The sequence below is a fragment of the Oncorhynchus mykiss genome, chromosome 31, assembly GCF_013265735.2.
Source record: "Oncorhynchus mykiss isolate Arlee chromosome 31, USDA_OmykA_1.1, whole genome shotgun sequence".
NCBI lineage: Eukaryota > Metazoa > Chordata > Actinopteri > Salmoniformes > Salmonidae > Oncorhynchus > Oncorhynchus mykiss.
The window spans coordinates 26,349,850-26,372,961 of record NC_050571.1 but is presented as its reverse complement, the minus strand read 5'-3'; the positions used below and the strand labels follow the sequence as shown (position 1 = coordinate 26,372,961).

Sequence of the window (23,112 nt, the reverse complement as noted above, 5' to 3'; positions counted from 1 at the left end):
TCCCTCCTCCCCATCCATCCCTCCTCCCCATGCCCATCCATTCCTCTTCCCCATCCATTCCTCTTCCCCCTCCCCATCCATTCCTCTTCCCCCTCCCCATCCATTCCTCTTCCCCCTCCCCATCCATTCCTCTTCCCCATCCATTCCCCCTCCCCATCCATTCCCCCTCCCCATCCATTCCTCCTCCCCATCCATTCCCCCTCCCCATCCATTCCCCCTCCCCATCCATTCCCCCTCCCCATCCATTCCCCCTCCCCATCCATTCCTCCTCCCCATCCATTCCTCCTCCCCATCCATTCCTCCTCCCCATCCATTCCTCCTCCCCATCCATTCCTCCTCCCCATCCATTCCTCCTCCCCATCCATTCCTCCTCCCCATCCATTCCTCCTCCCCATCCATTCCTCCTCTCCATCCATCCCTCTCCCCATCCATTCCTCTTCCCCATGCCCATCCATTCCTCCTCCCCATGCCCATCCATTCCTCCTCCCCATGCCCATCCATTCCTCCACCCCATCCATTTAACCCAGTGCATACTCTGTCTCTCAGAATGAGACAACAAGGCCAAAACAACACACACACCAGCCCTTGTACCCAACATAATTTGTGTGTTCTTACCTTTGGAGGCTGTGGGATGGATGGAATGGACATAGAAAGAGAAAGGGAGAGAGAGATGGAGCAGGAGACAAATCCATCATCATTAGTAAGTCAACTTTACTGAGACAAGTGCACTGCTGTCAGGCAGGGATACACGAGCCAGAACACACATCCCTGCATAAACACACGTGCACGGGGTGACACACATCCCTGCATAAACACACGTGCACGGGGTGACACACATCCCTGCATAAACACACGTGCACGGGGTGACACACATCCCTGCATAAACACACATGCACGGGGTGACACTCACTCTTGGTCTGGGAGGAGAAGGCCAAGGTGAGTTTGGCGAAGAGCTCGTTGTTCTCATAGCGATCCTCTTTGGTCTTAGTCCAGAAACTGTTTTCAGACAGATCCTCATATCCAATCTGTTACACAGAGAGAGAGAGAGGGGAGAGAGAGATAAATGCCTCACGAATCCTTTCAACAACCACCCTATGCAATTTAGCAAAAAAAAAACATTAATCCATAAATCGAGCAATTAAGTGGGAGAAGGACAGAGAAAGAACAGGAGGACCAGGGCGCTGAAGGAGAGGATGGAGAGAGACACAGAGGAGGAGGAAAGAAGGACAGAGAAAGAGCAGGAGGACCAGGGCGCTGAAAGAGAGGATGGCGAGAGACACAGAGGAGGAGGAAAGAAGGACAGAGAAAGAGCAGGAAGACCAGGGCGCTGAAAGAGAGGATGGAGAGAGACACAGAGGAGGAGGAAAGAGAAAGAGCAGGAGGACCAGGGCACTGAAAGAGAGGATGGAGAGACACACGGAGGAGGAGGAGGTGAGAAGGAGAGAGAAAGAGCAGGAGGACCAGGGCGCTGAAAGAGAGGATGGAGAGAGACACAGAGGAGGAGGAAAGAGAAAGAGCAGGAGGACCAGGGCACTGAAAGAGAGGATGGAGAGACACACGGAGGAGGAGGAGGAGAGAAGGACAGAGAAAGAGCAGGAGGACCAGGGCACTGAAAGAGAGGATGGAGAGACACACGGAGGAGGAGGAGGTGAGAAGGAGAGAGAAAGAGCAGGAGGACCAGGGCGCTGAAAGAGAGGATGGAGAGAGACACAGAGGAGGAGGAAAGAGAAAGAGCAGGAGGACCAGGGCACTGAAAGAGAGGATGGCGAGAGACACAGAGGAGGAGGAAAGAAGGACAGAGAAAGAGCAGGAAGACCAGGGCGCTGAAAGAGAGGATGGAGAGAGACACAGAGGAGGAGGAAAGAGAAAGAGCAGGAGGACCAGGGCACTGAAAGAGAGGATGGAGAGACACACGGAGGAGGAGGAGGTGAGAAGGAGAGAGAAAGAGCAGGAGGACCAGGGCGCTGAAAGAGAGGATGGAGAGAGACACAGAGGAGGAGGAAAGAGAAAGAGCAGGAGGACCAGGGCACTGAAAGAGAGGATGGAGAGACACACGGAGGAGGAGGACAGAAGGACAGAGAAAGAGCAGGAGGACCAGGGCGCTGAAAGAGAGGATGGAGAGACACACGGAGGAGGAGGACAGAAGGACAGAGAAAGAGCAGGAGGACCAGGGCGCTGAAAGAGAGGATGGAGAGACACACGGAGGAGGAGGAGGTGAGAAGGAGAGAGAAAGAGCAGGAGGACCAGGGCGCTGAAAGAGAGGATGGAGAGACACACGGAGGAGGAGGACAGAAGGACAGAGAAAGAGCAGGAGGACCAGGGCGCTGAAAGAGAGGATGGAGAGAGAGACGGAGGAGGAGAGAAGGACAGAGAAAGAGCAGGAGGACCAGGGCGCTGAAAGAGGATGGAGAGACACACGGAGGAGGAGGAGGAGAGAAGGAGAGAGAAAGAGCAGGAGGACCAGGGCGCTGAAATAGAGGATGGAGAGGCACACGGAGGAGGAGGAAAGAAGGACGGAGAAAGAGCAGGAGGACCAGGGCGCTGAAAGAGGATGGAGAGAGAGACGGAGGAGGAGAGAAGGACAGAGAAAGAACAGGAGGACCAGGGCGCTGAAAGAGAGGATGGAGACACACGGAGGAGGAGGGGGTGAGAAGGAGAGAGAAAGAGCAGGAGGACCAGGGCGCTGAAAGAGAGGATGGAGAGACACACGGAGGAGGAGGAGGTGAGAAGGAGAGAGAAAGAGCAGGAGGACCAGGGCGCTGAAAGAGAGGATGGAGAGACACACGGAGGAGGAGAGAAGGACAGAGAAAGAGCAGGAGGACCAGGGCACTGAAAGAGAGGATGGAGAGACACACGGAGGAGGAGAGAAGGACAGAAAAGGAGCAGGAGGACCAGGGTGCTGAAAGAGGATGGAGAGACACACGAAGGAGGAGGAAAGAAGGACAGAGAAAGAGCAGGAGGACCAGGGCGCTGAAAGAGAGGATGGAGAGACACACGGAGGAGGAGGAGGTGAGAAGGAGAGAGAAAGAGCAGGAGGACCAGGGCGCTGAAAGAGAGGATGGAGAGACACACGGAGGAGGAGAGGACAGAGAAAGAGCAGGAGAACCAGGGCACTGAAAGAGAGAATGGAGAGACACACGGAGGAGAGAAGGACAGAGAAAGAGCAGGAGGACCAGGGCGCTGAAAGAGAGGATGGAGAGAGAGACAGAGGAGGAGAGGAGCAAGCTAGTCATTTCCCTACTCCTCATTCTCCTTCAGAGAGCGAGGATTCCATTCCCTTTATCCTCCTCTTCTCCCCCCCATTATCCTCCCCTCCCCGTTATCCCTCCCCCTTATCCTCCTCCTCTCACCCTTAATCCTCCCCTCCCTTCATCCTCCTCTCTTTTTTCTAGCTATATTGCTAATTTTCTTCTTTCTCTCTTCCAATAATCACCACCTCATAATAAACTGCCTTCAGAAAGCGAGAACCAGAGAGACAGAGCGAGAACCAGAGAGACAGAGCGAGAACCAGAGAGACAGAGCGAGAACCAGAGAGACAGAGCGAGAACCAGAGAGACAGAGTGAGAGAGAAAGAGACACAGAGAGAGAAAGAGACACAGAGAGATAGAGAAACAGAGAGAGAAAGAGACAGAGAGAGAAAGAGACAGAGAGAGAAAGAGACACAGAGAGAGAAAGAGACACAGAGAGAGAGACACAGAGAGAGAAAGAGACAGAGAGAGAAAGAGACACAGAGAGAGAAAGAGACACAGAGAGAGAAAGAGACACAGAGAGAGAAAGAGACACAGAGAGAGAAAGAGACACAGAGAGAGAGAGGTAAAACATACAACATTATAAAATCCATGAACACAAACAACAAGTGTGCGGTTAAAATAGGCAAAAAACACAAATTTCTTCCCACAAGGCCATGGGGTGAGACAGGGATGCATCTTAAGCCCCACCCTCTTCAACATATATATCAACGAGTTGGCGCGGGCACTAGAAAAGTCTGCAGCACCCAGCCTCACCCTACTAGAATCTGAAGTCAAACGTCTACTGCTGATGATCTGGTACATCTGTCCCCAACTAATGAGGGCCTACAGCAGCACCTAGATCTTCTGCACAGATTCTGTCAGACCTGGGCCATGACAGTAAATCTCAGTAAGACCAAAATAATGGTGTTCCAAAAAAGGTCTAGTTGCCAGGACCACAAATACAAATTCCATCTAGACACTGTTGCTCTAGAGCACACAAAAACCTATACATACCTCGGCCTAAACATCAGGTAACTTCCACAAAGCTGTGAACGATCTGAGAGATCTGAGAGACCAGGCAAGAAGGGCATTCTATGCCATCAAAAGGAACATAACATTCAACATACCAATTAGGATCTGGCTAAAAATACTTGCATCAGTCATAGATCCCATTGCCCTTTATGGTTGTGAGGTCTGGGGTCCGCTCACCAACCAAGAATTCACAAAATGGGACAAACATCAAATTGAGACTCTGCACGCAGAATTCTGCAAAAATATCACAGAGCAGAATTAAGCCGATACCCGCTAACTATCAAAATCCAGAAAAGAGCCGTTAAATTCTAGCACTACCTAAAAGGAAGCGATTCCCATACCTTCCATAACAAAGCCATCACCTACAGAGAGATGAACCTGGAGAAGAGTCCCCTAAGAAAGCTGGTCCTGGGGCTCTGTTCACAAACACAAACAGACCCCACAGAGCCCCAGGACAGGAAAACAATTAGACACAACCAAATCATGAGAAAACAAAAAGATAATTATTTCCAATGTGTCAACTAATTAACAAAAAAACAGAGCAAACTAGACTGCTATTTGGCCCTAAACAGAGAGTACACAGTGGCAGAATACCTGACCACTGTGATTGACCCAAACTTAAGGAAAGCTTTGACTACGTACAGACTCAGTGATGTCATGAAGTTGCCCTCTTAGGACACCGCGAGCACCATCCCCCTACCTCGGCACCATCGCTCTCTGTCTCCTACACCCAGGCTGCTGTGGTCAGAGAGGTCGTAAATTCCTGGATGAGATTATCTCCTCTTTGCCACAGTATAGAGTGAGAGTGAGTTTCATAGAGAGAACAAAGGAATTTCTTCCACCTCACAGAACTGGAGAACCGTATTACATTTATGTTCTGGTGAAGGTATAAAAGATTGGTGAAGAATCCAGCTACGAACTGATCCGTTTGGTACAATTTGGTGAGGCTCATGGGAGACAATACGGCCACATTACCATAACGCTGTTTACACAATAGCCTCAGTTATGAGGTTTACATCTAATCGTTGTATAAGATGAATGAGTGAGGATGATACTGTTTGTAAAATTGTGTAATGTGATTTTGGACTGTTTAATGAAGGAAACTCCAATTCCCTTTGGAGTTTAACTAAATCAGAGGACCACCCATGAGCACAGTTATGGTCTGGCGTCATTGCAATTGTAAATGAGAACTTGTTCTCAACTTGCCTACCCGGTTAAATAAAGGTGAAATAAATAAATGGGACAGGCCCTTTTCTGCTCTTCCGAATAAAACACCCACCTAGGTTTTCTATCACCAGACCAGTTTACCTCGATAACGAGATAGGGCCAAGGTTTGAGAGGAGACCGAGCTTACCTCAATTACAAGATGGCTAAAGGTTGCAGATGAGCTAACCACGAGAGGGCCAAGGTTTGAGTAGATGGCTGAATCTTTTAACCATACCACGTGATTAAACTCTTAGACTATTGATACCGACAGAATAAGAACAAGTCTTTGATATTAATTACTAGTCTGCAGCTAGGCATTCGGTATCATTGAACGCGAAGACCGACAACCTCCGAAACATCTAACCTATGACGACATGAATGAATGTCACTCTGAACTATCCATTCTAACCACGACAGAGAGAGCGAAAGAGGACAAACTCTCCAACAGAAACAAACTTTTCAACAGAGATCCCGACAACACACTGAGCGTAAATATATATTGATTGCAATTATTCCCCAATGAGTGGGTGTTCATGTGCAAAGGATAAGCATTTCAATTGTTATAATTATCAACTCTGTAGTGACTTCTCAGCTGACCCCCACTCCCCTTTTGTCTAACAAGCCGCCATGCCGGTTTAGCCCACAACCGCTATCATTTATTTGTAACCGTATCTACTGTTTGTTACGCATTTCTGTGAATTAGTTAGTAAATAAATGATTTTAAGACAATTGATGTATGGATGACTCGTAGTGAAGACTGGGTTCGTGCAGATGTTTGGAATGAGACTAACTTGAGGTAAATAATAATTCATTAATAAGAAGACTAATTGATCAGATATTAAAATATCTGAAAGTTATATTAGGAAAATTATAACTTTGTAATCTGAATATTTTCCTTGGTGACCCGACTTCCTAGTTAATTACAGTTACATGATTAATCAGTTTAATTGCGTAATAATAATTAGAGAGTTATTTGATAAATAAGTCAGTTTTAATGATGCCAAAGACATGACAGTGAGCATAGCCTTGCTATTGAGAAAGGCCAACGTAGGCAGACATAGCTCTCAAGAGAAGACAGGCTGTGCACACTGCCCACAAAATGAGGTGGAAACTGAGCTGCACTTCTTAACCTCCTGCCCAAAGTATGACCATAGAGACACATATTTCCCTCAGATTACACAGATCCAAAGAATTCGAAAACAAACCCAAGTTTAATAAACTCCCATATCTACTGGGTGAAATGCCAAAGTGTGCCATCACAGCAGAAAGATTTGTGACCTGTTGCTAGAGGTCAACCGATTAATTAGGGCCGATTTCAAGTTTTCATAACAATCGGTAATCCGTATTTTTGGGCGCCCCCGATTTGCCGATTTTTAAAAAATAATTGTAAAAAAAAAGAATATATATATATATATATATATATATATATATATATATATATATATATATATATATATATATGTTTTGTTTTATAGCTTTATTTAACTAGGCAAGTCAGTTAAGAACACATTCTTATTTTCAATGACGGCCTAGGAACACTGGGTTAACTGCCTCGTTCAGGGGCAGAACGACAGATTTTCACCTTGTCGGCTCGGGGGATCCAATCTTGCAACCTTGCAGTTAACTAGTTCAACGCAATAACGACCTGCCTCTCTCTCATTGCACTCCACAAGGAGACTGACTGCCTGTTACGCGAATGCAGTAAGCCAAGGTAAGTTGCTAGCTTGCATTAAACTTCTCATAAAAAACAATCAATCATAATCACTTGTTAACTACACATGATTGATGATATTACTAGATATTATCTAGCGTGTCCTGCGTTGCATTAAATCTGACTGAGCATACAAGCATACAAGTATCTAAGTATCTGACTGAGCGGTGGTAGGCAGAAGCAGGCGCGCAAACATTCATTCAAACAGCACTTTTGTGCGTTTTGCCAGCAGCTCTTCGTTGTGCGTCAAGCATTGCGCGGGAAATAGTCCTATAATAACTACAACCTAAAACTTCTTACCTGGGAATATTGAAGTCTCATGTTAAAAGGAACCACCAGCTTTCATATGTTTTCATGTTCTGAGCAAGGAACTTAAACGTTAGCTTTCTTACATAGCACATACTGTACTTTTACTTTCTTAATCAAAACTTTGTTTTTGCATTATTTAAACCAAATTGAACATGCTTCATTATTTACTTGAGGCTAAATTGATTTTAATGATGTATTATATTAAAATAAAATAGGTGTTAATTCAGTATTGTTGTAATTGTCATAACAAATAAAAAATATTTAAAAAATCATAATTGTCCAATTAATCGGTATCTGCTTTTTTGGTCCTCCAATAATTGGTATCGGCGTTGAAAGATCATAACCTGTTGCTACAAGAAAAGGTCAACCAGTGAAGAACAAACACCCTTGTAAATTCAACCCATATGTATGCTAATTTATTTTCCCTTTTGTACATCGTTACAACACTATATATAAATATGACATTTGTAATGTCTTCATTCTTTTGAAACTCCTGTATCTGTAACGTTTACTGTTCGTTTTTATCGTTTATTTCACTTTTGTATATTATCTACTTCACTTGCTTTGGCAATGTTCACATATGTTCCACATGCCAATAAAGCCCCTTGAATTGAAATGAGACAGACAGAAAGACACACAGAGAGCGAAAATAGAGAACAACAACGAGACCGAGAACAAGACTGAGAAAACAAACAATCTATGAAGAGAGACCGAGAGAGACGCCGGCCGAGAGAGAGACGCCGGCCGAGAGAGAGACGCCGGCTGAGAGAGAGACAGAAAGAGAGAAAATGGAGAGAAAGATCAGGGAGGCTGGCCAGGAGACGTGTGCAGCCTGAGGGCATTCCATCAGTGCTGAGCTCAGCCAACGCACCCGTGAGGTCATCACCTTGCCACCCTGCCTGCAGCATCAAGCAGTGTGTGTGTGTGTGGACAGCAGAGAAGGAAAAGGGTCAGGGGCCAGAGTGGGCTGACGGTGGCATTGTTTCACTGGGCCGAGTAACGAGGGATAGGAGGAGGGGGAAAAGGGTCAGGGGCCAGAGTGGGCTGACGGTGGTATTGTTTCACTGGGCCGAGTAACGAGGGATAGGAGGAGGGGGAAAAGGGTCAGGGGCCAGAGTGGGCTGACGGTGGTATTGTTTCACTGGGCCGAGTAACGAGGGATAGGAGGAGGAGGAAAAGGAGAAGAGAAGTGCAGATGACACTGCTGCAGTGCCCCAGAAGCGAGGGATGAGGGGTGTGATGGGGGGTCATTTGTGAGGTTGTTGTTATTGGCCTTGAGCAGTATTGGAGTGGAGTGATGGGTAGAGGTGAGAGGTCAACCTACAGTGCCTACAGAAAGTATTCACACCGTTTAACTTAATCCACAATTTGCTGTGATACAGCCTGAATTCAAAATGGATGAAATAAATGTTCTCTCACCCATCTACTCACAATAACCCATAATGACAAAGTGAAAACATGTTTTTAGAAATGTACTAAATGTATTGAAAATGAAATAGACATCTAATTTACATAAGTATTCACACCCCTGAGTCAATGCGTTGTAGAAGCACCTTTCTTAGGGATTACAGCTGTTAGTCTTCTGGGTAAATCTCTAAGAACCTTCCACATCTGGATTGTGTACAATTTATCAAACTGGTTGTTGATCATTCCTCGACAACCATCAGGTCTTGCCATAGGTTTTCAAGCAGATTTGAATCAAAACTTAAATATGTAACAACTTCTTGGAAAGCAACTCCAGTGTAGATTATGTTTTGGGTTATTGTCCTGGTGAAAGGTGAATGTATCTCTCAGTGTCTGGTGGGAAATAGACAACCAGGTTTTCCTCAAGGATTTTGCCTATGCTTAGCTCCATTCTGTTTCTTTTTATCCTGAAAAACTCCGCAGTCCTTACCGATTACAAGCATACCCATAACATGATGCAGCCACTAGTATATCCTTGAAAATATGGAGTGGTACTCAGTACTGTGGGGCGGCAGGGTAGCCTAGTGGTTAGAGCGTTGGACTAGTAAACGGAAGGTTGCAAGTTCAAATCCCCAAGCTGACAAGGTACAAATCTGTTGTTCTGCCCCTGAACAAGCAGTTCCTAGGTCGTCATTGAAAATAAGAATTTGTTCTTAACTGACTTGCCTAGTTAAATAAAATTGTTGTATTGGATTTGTCCCAAACATAAAACTTTTTAGTCAGGACAAAAAGTGAATTGCTTTTCCACTTTTGCCACTATTATTTTAGTGCCTTGTTGCAAACAGGATGCAAATTATAGAATAATTATATTCTGTACAGGCTTCCTTCTTTTCACTCAGTCAATTAGGTTAGTATTGTGGAGTAACTACAATGTTGTTGATCCATCCTCAGTTCTCCTATCCATATATTTATATGAATATATTCTTATTCCATTCCTTAGATGTGTGTATTAGGTAGTTGTTGTGGAATTGTTAGATTACTTGTTTGATATTACTGCACGGTCGGAACAAGAAACACAAGCATTTCGCTACACTCGCATTAACATCTGCTAACCATGTGCATGTGACCAATGATTTAATCACAGCCATTCAGCTCTGAGAGAGAAACTTCACATATGTGACCCTTTCATTACCCAAGATGCTTCTGGGAGGGGATGTGGGGGTGAGGAAGGGGGAAAGAATGTGATACAGGGGCTGGAGAAATAAAATGCTCATTTAAATGACAAAAGAATGCTGTCCTTTCTTGAAGCTATTTAATTATCTTTCACCAGCACAGTTAAAAGAAGCATCTTATTAAAAAATACATTTCTGTGACATCCTCGTCAAAGGGCTCTCACCAACCCGCCGAACGAACAAAGAGAACAGAGATTTGGGGAGAGCGAGGGAGAAAGAACGAGAGAGAGACTAAACACAGATGAACTCTGCTGAAGCTATTAAACAGTAGCTTTAGGCTAAAGAGAGACAGGGCCATTCTGATGTATTAACCATCGCAAATGAGAGAGAGGAGGAGAACATGGAACAGTCCACACACACACACTCATGAAAGAACAGAGGCAGACATTCACACACACAGTCATATACACTCACATATGGTCACGGGCTTAGTATTCACACACACACACACACACACGGTCAAGAGCTTTGCAGTTGTTATTCCAGACTCTAATTGGGCACACTAATAAAGGACAGAACACACACACACACACACACACACACACACACACACTCTTACCAACTTTTAGTGCAGTTTTAGAAGAGACACTGACAATCACATCTTTCCTCATGTTCTCACCATCTAACATATGCACACCCATCCTCACCTTGCTCCAGTTGGCTCTCTTCAGCTGCACCTCAGGCTTGTACTCCTTCTTGGGTGCCAGGCCGAAGGGCAGAGGGGGTGGCACAGAGGCGCCCCAGCCCCCCATTCCAGGTGGTGGCGGGGGCATACCGCCACCACCTGGTGGAGGAGGGGGCGGCGGGGGCAAACCAGCCATCCCAGGGAGAGGAGGGGGCGGCGGGGGCATACCGGCCATCCCAGGGAGAGGAGGGGGCGGCGGGGGCATACCGGCCATCCCAGGGAGAGGAGGGGGCGGCGGGGGCATACCGGCCATCCCAGGGAGAGGAGGGGGCGGCGGGGGCATACCGGCCATCCCAGGGAGAGGAGGGGGCGGCGGGGGCATACCGGCCATCCCAGGGAGAGGAGGGGGTGGAGGGGGACCGGGGATACCTGGTAAGGGCGGGGGAGGTGGGGGACTGGGCATACCCAGGAGGGGAGGAGGGAGGCCTGCTTGGCCGGGTAGGGGTGGAGGGGGAGGGGGCATGCCGGTTTGTCCCGGGAGGGGAGGTGGGAGACCACCTTGGCCTGGTAGAGGAGGAGCAGGACCACTTGGGACATGGACGATGACCACTCTAGCCTTGGCCTCCTTCAGATCCTTATTGAGCTTCTCTATCTGGAGAGAGACGGGCGGAGAGAGCGAGCGAGAGACGGGCAGAGAGAGCGAGCGAGAGACGGGCAGAGAGAGCGAGCGAGAGACGGGCAGAGAGAGCGAGCGAGAGACGGGCAGAGAGAGCGAGCGAGAGACGGGCAGAGAGAGCGAGCGAGAGACGGGCAGAGAGAGCGAGCGAGAGACGGGCGGAGAGAGCGAGCCGTGGAGAGCGAGAGCGAGCGAGCGAGCCGTGGAGAGCGAGAGCGAGCGAGCGAGCCGTGGAGAGAGAGAGCGAGCGAGCGAGCCGTGGAGAGAGAGAGCGAGCGAGCGAGCCGTGGAGAGAGAGAGCGAGCGAGCGAGCCGTGGAGAGAGAGAGCGAGCGAGCGAGCCGTGGAGAGAGAGAGCGAGCGAGCGAGCCGTGGAGAGAGAGAGCGAGCGAGCGAGCCGTGGAGAGAGAGAGCGAGCGAGCGAGCCGTGGAGAGAGAGAGCGAGCGAGCGAGCCGTGGAGAGAGAGAGCGAGCGAGCGAGCCGTGGAGAGAGAGAGAGCGAGCCGTGGAGAGAGAGCGAGCGAGCGAGCCGTGGAGAGAGAGAGCGAGCGAGCGAGCCGTGGAGAGAGAGAGCGAGCGAGCGAGCCGTGGAGAGAGAGAGCGAGCGAGCGAGCCGTGGAGAGAGAGAGCGAGCGAGCGAGCCGTGGAGAGAGAGAGCGAGCGAGCGAGCCGTGGAGAGAGAGAGCGAGCGAGCGAGCCGTGGAGAGAGAGAGCGAGCGAGCGAGCCGTGGAGAGAGAGAGCGAGCGAGCGAGCCGTGGAGAGAGAGAGCGAGCGAGCGAGCCGTGGAGAGAGCAAGCGAGACGGGAGAGAGCGAGCGAGACGGGAGAGAGAGAGCGAGCGAGCGAGAGAGACGGGAGAGAGCGAGCGAGAGAGAGAGACGGGAGAGAGCGAGCGAGAGAGAGAGACGGGAGAGAGCGAGCGAGAGAGAGAGACGGGAGAGAGCGAGCGAGAGAGAGAGACGGGAGAGAGCGAGCGAGAGAGAGAGACGGGAGAGAGCGAGCGAGAGAGAGAGAAAGATGGGGAGAGAGCGAGCGAGAGAAAGATGGGGAGAGAGCGAGAGAAAGATGGGGAGCGAGCGAGCGAGAGAGAGAAAGATGGGGAGAGAGCGAGAGAAAGATGGGGAGAGCGAGAGAAAGATGGGGAGAGAGCGAGCGAGAGAGAGAAAGATGGGGAGAGAGCGAGAGAAAGATGGGGAGAGAGCGAGAGAAAGATGGGGAGAGAGCGAGCGAGAGAGAGAAAGATGGGGAGCGAGAGAGAGAAAGATGGGGAGAGAGCGAGAGAAAGATGGGGAGAGAGCGAGAGAAAGATGGGGAGAGAGCGAGAGAAAGATGGGGAGAGAGCGAGAGAAAGATGGGGAGAGAGCGAGAGAAAGATGGGGAGAGAGCGAGAGAAAGATGGGGAGAGAGCGAGCGAGAGAGAGAAAGATGGGGAGAGAGCGAGAGAAAGATGGGGAGAGAGCGAGAGAAAGATGGGGAGAGAGCGAGAGAAAGATGGGGAGAGAGCGAGAGAAAGATGGGGAGAGAGCGAGAGAAAGATGGGGAGAGAGCGAGAGAAAGATGGGGAGAGAGCGAGAGAAAGATGGGGAGAGAGCGAGAGAAAGATGGGGAGAGAGCGAGCGAGAGAGAGAAAGATGGGGAGAGAGCGAGAGAAAGATGGGGAGAGAGCGAGCGAGAGAAAGATGGGGAGAGAGCGAGAGAAAGATGGGGAGAGAGCGAGAGAAAGATGGGGAGAGAGCGAGAGAAAGATGGGGAGAGAGCGAGCGAGAGAGAGAAAGATGGGGAGAGAGCGAGAGAAAGATGGGGAGAGAGCGAGAGAAAGATGGGGAGAGAGCGAGAGAAAGATGGGGAGAGAGCGAGAGAAAGATGGGGAGAGAGCGAGCGAGAGAGAGAAAGATGGGGAGAGAGCGAGAGAAAGATGGGGAGAGAGTAGTTTCTGTTAATGGTAATCCCATTTCAACTACTACTATTATTATCGCTGTTGGCCCCACCATTGTTAAATTATTCATATAAAAACAATGTAAGTCACTTAACTTGCCTCATCAATAAAGTCTATTGAATTGAATTTAAATTGAGAAAGAGATTTCAACAGAGAAGATTATGCTAATACACCATGAGAGAAGACTTCCTTCTCTGTATTTCTAGTGTGTGTGTGTTCTACATATGAAGACTCTCTGGATCGTCTCAAATGGAGGAGGGAGTGAATGATCTGTCGATGAGGGTTTTGATGTTTGTGTTGACGTGGGGACAGCCAGTTGGACGTGAGAGACCATGAGATGATTCTGCTGGCCTCAGCCTGTTGGGGAAGGGACCTGCCAAGGTCTGTGTGGAGCCATAAGACACATAGTTAAGCGGACACACACACACACAATGATGCGGGCAGACTGTTTAGGCCTGTGTGTTTTAGATGGTACATGCTCAGTGTGTCACTATGAGGCAGGGTCCAGCTGGACTAACACCAGGACACTGACAGGTACACCTCTCCTCCTCCCTCTGTGTCAGGTGAGTGGACCACTTCTTATGAGCTACTTGGAGCTCCTATTACTTTCCCCTTTACTCCTATTGGTCATGGGGAGCTCTCTACTCGATTCTTATTGGTCAAGGGGAGTTTTCTACTCGGTTCTTATTGGTAGAGTAATACAACTTGGAGCTCTGGGTTTTCACATCGCCATCTTAAGATGAAAGCACTAAGTGGCTCCGGATAAGCGTGTCTGTTAAATGACTGAAGGGTTCTCTCTGTGTGAGTGAGTACCTCTTCATTGAGCGTGTTGATCTGCTCCATTAGGCTCTGGTTCTCTGTCTCGCTCTCCTGCTTCTCAGATCCCAGAGTCTCCTTTTCAGCAGCCAGCTCATGGACTCTGTGCTCATAGTCTCCTTCCATTTTCTTTAGCTCTACCTGCAGCTCATGGCGTGCTGTCAGCTCTGCATCCAGCTACAGGAGAGAAGGCACACAGTCAGCTCTGCATCCAGCTACAGGAGAGAAGGCACACAGTCAGCTCTGCATCCAGCTACAGGAGAGAAGGCACACAATCAGCTCTGCATCCAGCTACAGGAGAGAAGGCACACAGTCAGCTCTGCATTTAGCTACAGGAGAGAAGACACACAGGCAGCTCTGCATCCAGCTACAGGAGAGAAGACACACAGTCAGCTCTGCATCCAGCTACAGGAGAGAGAACACACAGTCATCTCTGTATACAGCTACAGGAGAGAAAACACACAGTCGGCTCTGCATCCAGCTACAGGAAAGAAAACACACAGTCAGCTCTGCATCTAGCTACAGGAGAGAAAACACACAGTCAGCTCTGCATCCAGCTACAGGAGAGAAGACACACAGTCAGCTCTGCATCCAGCTACAGGAGAGAGAACATACAGTCATCTCTGTATCCAGCTACAGGAGAGAAAACACACAGTCAGCTCTGCATCCAGCTACAGGAAAGAAAACACACAGTCAGCTCTGCATCCAGCTACAGGAAAGAAAACACACAGTCAGCTCTGCATCCAGCTACAGGAAAGAAAACACACAGTCAGCTCTGCATCTAGCTACAGGAGAGAAAACACACAGTCAGCTCTGCATCCAGCTACAGGAAAGAAAACACACAGTCAGCTCTGCATCCAGCTACAGGAAAGAAAACACACAGTCAGCTCTGCATCCAGCTACAGGAAAGAAAACACACAGTCAGCTCTGCATCCAGCTACAGGAAAGAAAACACACAGTCAGCTCTGCATCTAGCTACAGGAGAGAAAACACACAGTCAGCTCTGCATCCAGCTACAGGAGAGAAAACACATTGTCAGCAAGGTACTTCACCCTAATTACTCCAGGGTCACCGTTGACAATGGCAGACCCTGCCTCCACTCTCTGGGGGGGGAGTTGGGATATGCAAAATACTCCCTTCAATACAAAAGCAATTAAAGTACTTATTGCATGCATTAGGACAAAGAGTTAGATAGAAACCGTATATAAAGGGTTAAAGCACTCTGGGCTCAGAATCCAGTTACTGAATGAGAGAACAGGGTTAAAAACAGACACAGCTTAGTGTCCAGCTACACTGGAGAGAACACACGCTCCCACACACACACACACACACACACACACGGTCCCACACGCTCCCCCACACACACGGTCCCACACACACACACACACACACTCACGGTCCCACACACACACACGGTCCCACACACACACACGGCCCCACACACACACACACGGCCCCACACACACACGGTACCACACACACACACGGTCCCACACACACACACGGCCCCACACACACACACGGCCCCACACACACACACACGGTCCCACACACCCACGGTCCCATCCATACACACACCCACACACACGGTCCCACCCACACACACACACGGTCCCACCCACACACGGTCCCCCCCCCCCACACACACACACACACACACACACACACACACGGTCCCACCCACACACACACACGATCACACCCACACGGTCCCACCCACACGGTCCCACCCACACGGTCCCACCCACACACACACACGGTCCCACCCACACACACACACACACACGGTCCCACACACGGTCCCACACACACACACACACGGTCCCACACACACACACACGGTCCCACACACACACACACGGTCCCACACACACACACGGTCCCACACACACACACGGTCCCACACACACACACGGTCCCACACACACACACGGTCCCACACACACACACGGTCCCACACACACACGGTCCCACACACACACGGTCCCACACACACACGGTCCCACACACACACGGTCCCACACACACACGGTCCCACACACACACACGGTCCCACACACACACACGGTCCCACACACACACACACACACACACACACACACACACACACACACACACACGGTCCCACACACACACACACACACACGGTCCCACACACACGGTCGGGTTGGTGTTTAACTTGCAGACACTAGACTTCCTCCTCTTTCTGAAAGTCTCATCCTGCTAGTAATGATCATAACAACCAATGTGTGTGTGTGTGTGTGAGTTGCAGAGACTGATTGTGATTGTCCATATTTCCAGAGAATGGGTATGTTTACGTGAGTTTTCATGTAATGGGACAGAATGTGAGAGTGTGCGTGTGTAAGAGAGAGAGAGAGATGGGGATAGTTTCAGCTCACTGTTTGCAATTATCCTGTCAGACTCATAATGGGTAGGAAAACCCCATGATATCAACCCCCCCGCAACCACAGCACTTAGCACTCAACTAGTGTGTGTGTACTCCATCAGTAAGCCGTCAGGCGTGTGTACTCATTCTCTCATTCGTCTATTTCTCATTTAGACTGCTAGTTGGGTGTCAGGGAGAAATGAGCACGGAGAATCTCATTACAATCGTCTGTCTGTGTGTGTGTGTGTCACCTTCTTCTCCAACTCTATGGCCTTGGCCTGACTGGACTCCACCTTGGTCTTGTCCACCATGTTGTCTGTGGACAGACGGAGAGGGATAAGAGGAAGAGAAGAGGACAGACCGAGAGAGAGACAGAGAGAGAGACAGAGAGAGAGAGAGAGACACAGAGAGAGAGAGAGACCCAGAGAGAGAGAGACACAGAGAGAGAGAGAGACCCAGAGAGAGAGACAGAGAGAGACCCAGAGAGAGAGAGACCCAGAGACCCAGAGAGAGAGAGACCCAGAGACCCAGAGAGAGAGAGACCCAGAGACCCAGAGAGAGAGAGAGACTCGGAGAGAGAGACCCAGAGAGAGAGACCCAGAGAGAGAGACCCAGAGAGAGAGAGAGACCCAGAGAGAGAGAGAGAGACCCAGAGAGAGAGAGAGAGACCCAGAGAGAGAGAGAGAGACCCAGAGAGAGAGAGAGAGACCCAGAGAGAGAGAGAGAGACCCAGAGAGAGAGACCCAGAGAGAGAGAGAGAGAGACCCAGAGAGAGAGAGAGAGAGACCCAGAGAGAGAGAGAGAGACCCAGAGAGAGAGAGAGAGAGACCCAGAGAGAGAGAGAGAGAGACCCAGAGAGAGAGAGAGAGAGAGAGAGAGAGAGAGAGAGAGAGAGAGAGAGAGAGAGAGATCTGCATCGGGAAACTTTAATATGGCAGTGAAGGCACTCAAAGAAAAAGCCCGCAGAGCAATGTATGCAATAAAAATGAAATTATTCAAAATCAACATCCCAATTAGAATTTGGACTAAAATATTTGACAGTGTAATCCTACCAATAGCACTTTATGGAAGTGAGGTTTGGGGGCCACTCAATAAACTGGATTTTAAAATGTGGGACAAACATCCAATTGAAGCCCTACATGCAGAATTCTGTCGGAAAATTCTACAAGTCCAGAGAAATACACCAACTAATGCATGTAGGGCAGAATTGGGCCGTTTTCCAGTAATAATGAAAATACAGAAAAGATCATTAAAATTTTGGCTACATCTAAATTCAAGTCCAAATTCGAGTCTGCAATTTAAAGCACTTCAAGCCCAAGAGCTGAGCCCAGAAACGAGCCCTCTCAGTCAGCTGGTGTTGGACCTCACCAACCAAGCTGACACCAGCACTGCTTCAAAAGAAAGAATTCCAATAAGCAAAATCATGAACCAATCAAAGGAATCATATTTACAATACTGGAAAAACGAAACAAAATCCCAAAGCCGACTAAATTGCTATCTGACCCTAAACAGAGAATATGAATTGGCTGATTATCTCTACTCTGTCAGAGATACGAAGCAGAGACAGATCCTTACCAAGTACAGGCTGAGTGACCACCGATTGGCAATAGAAACCGGCAGACATAAAAAGACATGGCTACCCAAAGAGGAGCGTGTATGTGGTCACTGCATGACAGGGGAGGTAGACAGAGATGCACTTTCTCTTTTAATGTGATAAATATTCCTCACAAAGAGATTCATTATTCACAGAAATGACTACATATATTCCAAATTTTTACAAATTGAACCCAGAGGAAAAACTAAGAATACTCATGGGCGAAGGAGCAATGGCTCCTCTTGCAGCCAAATATGTATTTTCCTGCCATAGCCTGAGGGACACTGAATAATAACATCTGCATAGTAAACAGTAACTTACTTATTATTACTATTATTGTTATTACTATAATTATTAATGTTTACTGTAGACTGTTACCATTTTATTGTTATTATTTTTGTATTTAATTTTGTATTATTATTTAATACCATTTTATATTATTATTTGCTATCATTTATAATTTTGTTACAATGTATATTGTATACATTGTTGCTTTGGCAATATTGACACAATGTTTTTCATGCCAATAAAGCAGCTTGAATTTGAATTTGAGAGAGAGAGAGAGAGAGAGAGAGAGAGAGAGAGAGAGAGAGAGAGAGAGAGAGAGAGAGAGAGAGAGAGAGAGAGAGAGAGAGAGAGAGAGAGAGAGAGAGAGAGAGAGAGAGAGAGAGAGAGAGAGAGAGAGAGAGAGAGAGAGAGAGAGAGAGAGAGAGAGAGAGAGAGAGAGAGAGAGAGAGAGAGAGAGAGAGAGAGAGAGAGAGAGAGAGAGAGAGAGAGAGAGAGAGAGAGAGAGAGAGAGAGAGAGAGAGAGAGAGAGAGAGAGAGAGAGAGAGAGAGAGAGAGAGAGAGAGAGAGAGAGAGAGAGAGAGAGAGAGAGAGAGAGAGAGAGAGAGAGAGAGAGAGAGAGAGAGAGAGAGAGAGAGAGAGAGAGAGAGAGAGAGAGAGAGAGAGAGAGAGAGAGAGAGAGAGAGAGAGAGAGAGAGAGAGAGAGAGAGAGAGAGAGAGAGAGAGAGAGAGAGAGAGAGAGAGAGAGAGAGAGAGAGAGAGAGAGAGAGAGAGAGAGAGAGAGAGAGAGAGAGAGAGAGAGAGAGAGAGAGAGAGAGAGAGACCCAGAGAGAGAGAGAGAGAGAGAGACCCAGAGAGAGAGAGAGAGAGAGAGACCCAGAGAGAGAGAGAGAGACCCAGAGAGAGAGAGAGACCCAGAGAGAGAGAGAGAGACCCAGAGAGAGAGAGAGAGACCCAGAGAGAGAGAGAGAGACCCAGAGAGAGAGAGAGAGACCCAGAGAGAGAGAGAGACCCAGAGAGAGAGAGAGAGACCCAGAGAGAGAGAGAGAGAGACCCAGAGAGAGAGAGAGAGACCCAGAGAGAGAGAGAGAGACCCAGAGAGAGAGAGAGAGACCCAGAGAGAGAGAGAGACCCAGAGAGAGAGAGAGACCCAGAGAGAGAGAGAGACCCAGAGAGAGAGAGAGACCCAGAGAGAGAGAGAGACCCAGAGAGAGAGAGAGACCCAGAGAGAGAGAGAGAGAGAGAGACCCAGAGAGAGAGAGAGACAGAGAGACCCAGAGAGAGAGAGAGACCCAGAGAGAGAGAGAGACCCAGAGAGAGAGAGAGAGAGAGAGACCCAGAGAGAGAGACCCAGAGAGAGAGACCCAGAGAGAGAGACCCAGAGAGAGAGACCCAGAGAGAGAGACCCAGAGAGAGAGACCCAGAGAGAGAGAGAGAGACCCAGGGAGAGAGACCCAGAGAGAGAGAGAGACCCAGAGACACTAATCCAGAGAGATTAAGATGAGAAATGGAGAGGTAACAGGTAAAGAATAGAAAGGTGAGAAAAGTAAGAGAGGCAAGGAGACAGAATGATCTAGAAAATAGTCAATGGGAGAGAAGAGGAGAAACACTAGCGAGGCAGCAGTTGTGTTGTTGTTAGTGTCATCAGAGCAGGACTAAATAGGACAAGCCTCTAACACAGAGAGAAGAAAAATTAAAAACTGTGCACAGTTTCCAGAATTCAAAGAAAAGCCCTAAATAATACATGAGGGCAGGACTGGGCTGCTTTCCACCAATAATAATGTAGCATTAGAGGAGGCCAGAGCGAGCGCCGGTGTGTGTGTGTGTACACGCATTTAGAAGCAGTGCAATTAGAGCCTCCTGTAGAGAGAGCGACAACTAGTGTAGACTGCAGATATGAGCTGAGACGACAACAACAACAACTAGTGTAGACTGCAGATATGAGCTGAGACGACAACAACAACTAGTGTAGACTGCAGATATGAGCTGAGACGACAACAACAACTAGTGTAGACTGCAGATATGAGCTGAGACGACAACAACTAGTGTAGACTGCAGATATGAGCTGAGACGACAACAACAACTAGTGTAGACTGCAGATATGAGCTGAGACGACAACAACAACTAGTGTAGACTGCAGTTATGAGCTGAGACGACAACAACTAGTGTAGACTGCAGATATGAGCTGAGACGACAACAACTAGTGTAGACTGCAGATATGAGCTGAGACGACAACAACTAGTGTAGACTGCAGAAATGAGCTGAGACGACAACAACAACTAGTGTAGACTGCAGATATGAGCTGAGGAAACAACAACAACTAGTGTAGACTGCAGATATGAGCTGAGACGACAACAACAACTAGTGTAGACTGCAGATATGAGCTGAGACGACAACAACTAGTGTAGACTGCAGAAATGAGCTGAGACGACAACAACAACTAGTGTAGACTGCAGATATGAGCTGAGACGACAACAACAACTAGTGTAGACTGCAGAAATGAGCTGAGACGACAACAACAACTAGTGTAGACTGCAGATATGAGCTGAGGAAACAACAACTAGTGTAGACTGCAGATATGAGCTGAGGAAACAACAACAACTAGTGTAGACTGCAGATATGAGCTGAGGAAACAACAACAACTAGTGTAGACTGCAGATATGAGCTGAGACGACAACAACAACTAGTGTAGACTGCAGATATGAGCTGAGGAAACAACAACAACTAGTGTAGACTGCAGATATGAGCTGAGACGACAACAACAACTAGTGTAGACTGCAGATATGAGCTGAGGAAACAACAACAACTAGTGTAGACTGCAGATATGAGCTGAGACGACAACAACAACTAGTGTAGACTGCAGATATGAGCTGAGACGACAACAACAACTAGTGTAGACTGCAGATATGAGCTGAGACGACAACAACAACTAGTGTAGACTGCAGATATGAGCTGAGACGACAACAACTAGTGTAGACTGCAGATATGAGCTGAGGAGACAACAACAACTAGTGTAGACTGCAGATATGAGCTGAGACGACAACAACTAGTGTAGACTGCAGATATGAGCTGAGACAACAACAACTAGTGTAGACTGCTGATTTGAGCTGAGACGACAACAACTAGTGTAGACTGCAGATATGAGCTGAGACGACAACAACTAGTGTAGACTGCAGATATGAGCTGAGACGACAACAACTAGTGTAGACTGCAGATATGAGCTGAGACAACAACAACTAGTGTAGACTGCAGATATGAGCTGAGACGACAACAACTAGTGTAGACTGCAGATATGAGCTGAGACGACAACAACTAGTGCAGACTGCAGATATGAGCTGAGACGACAACAACTAGTGTAGACTGCAGATATGAGCTGAGACAACAACTAGTGTAGACTGCAGATATGAGCTGAGACGACAACAACTAGTGTAGACTGCAGATATGAGCTGAGACGACAACAACTAGTGTAGACTGCAGATATGAGCTGAGACGACAACAACTAGTGTAGACTGCAGATATGAGCTGAGACGACAACAACTAGTGTAGACTGCAGTTATGAGCTGAGACAACAAGCTCCTTTGCTCTGGACTGGGGACTGAACAATAGAGGGAGTCAACAATCACACCTGTTCTCCTGCTTGTTGGTGTGTTGTTGTTGGTGTGTTGTTGTTGGTGTGTTCTCAACACACCAAGTTGTAAGACTAAACTATAGTTAATATCACTACAATGAAACAGTCCCTCTCTGGTTCCCCCTTGTGGTGGGTTTAGAACAGCTGGCTTGTTGGGTAACTGTTCCGTGTGTGTGTGTGTGTGTGTGTGTGTGTGTGTGTGTGTGTGTGTGTGTGTGTGAGAGAGGGAGACTATTCTATGGTGTGTGTCTCTCTTACCAATTAACCCCTCAACGTCTAGGCTGAGATTGCGGCACTTGAAGTCAGGGTCGGCTCCGTTCCTGTGCAACACGATCTGAGCAATACACTCATCTATCAGCTTGTAGTACTGGGGCCTGAGAGAGAGACAGAGTGAGAGAGAGAGAGAGAGAGACAGAGTGAGAGAGAGAGAGACAGAGTGAGAGAGAGAGAAAGAGAGAGAAAGAGAGAGAGACAGAGTGAGAGAGAGACAGAGAGAGAGAGACAGAGAGAGAGAGAGAGAGAAAGAGAGAGAGAGAGAGACAGAGAGAGAGAGAGAGAGAGAGACAGAGAGTGTGAGAGAGAGAGAGAGAGAGACAGAGAGAGAGCGAGAGAGAGACAGAGTGAGAGAGAGACAAAGTGAGAGAGCGACAGAGAGTGAGAGAGAGAGCGAGAGAGTGAGAGAGAATCTATGTAATTGTGGGTGTATGTGTGTTCGTGGAAGACAGTGAACAGAGAAAAATTGCATTAAGTTGAAATTTGAGAGCAAGAAAGAGGGAGAGGGAAATTTAAATTAACGTAAATCTGGGAGATGGATGGAATAGAAAGAGAAGCAGAAAGAGGGAGAGATGGAGAAAGAGAATACGTGGTAGAATGTCTGGGCCTGTGTGTGCATGCAGTCAAGTGCATCTGTGAGTCTATGGGTGTATCTGTGAGTCTATGGGTGTATCTGTGAGTCTATGGGTGTATCTGTGAGTCTATGGGTGTATCTGTGAGTCTATGGGTGTATCTGTGAGTCTATGGGTGTATCTGTGAGTCTATGGGAG

The 23,112-nt window shown here is 48.2% G+C and overlaps 1 protein-coding gene across 3 annotated transcripts in view; it reads right to left on the bottom strand.

The window, feature by feature from the left end:
• LOC110504416 (protein diaphanous homolog 1) overlaps positions 1 to 23,112 on the bottom strand; it is a 185,218-nt gene that overhangs the window by 111,031 nt on the left and 51,075 nt on the right. For 2 of the 3 annotated variants that reach the window (XM_036970339.1, XM_036970340.1), the window contains 6 exons: positions 22,328 to 22,443; positions 16,814 to 16,878; positions 14,174 to 14,353; positions 10,772 to 11,401; positions 911 to 1,025; positions 616 to 624 (listed from right to left, as the gene is read on the bottom strand). In XM_036970339.1, coding sequence (XP_036826234.1) covers positions 616 to 624; positions 911 to 1,025; positions 10,772 to 11,401; positions 14,174 to 14,353; positions 16,814 to 16,878; positions 22,328 to 22,443 — 1,115 coding nt within the window. The remainder of the gene's footprint in view (positions 1 to 615; positions 625 to 910; positions 1,026 to 10,771; positions 11,402 to 14,173; positions 14,354 to 16,813; positions 16,879 to 22,327; positions 22,444 to 23,112) is intronic. The other variant, XM_036970341.1, reaches the window with a different exon arrangement.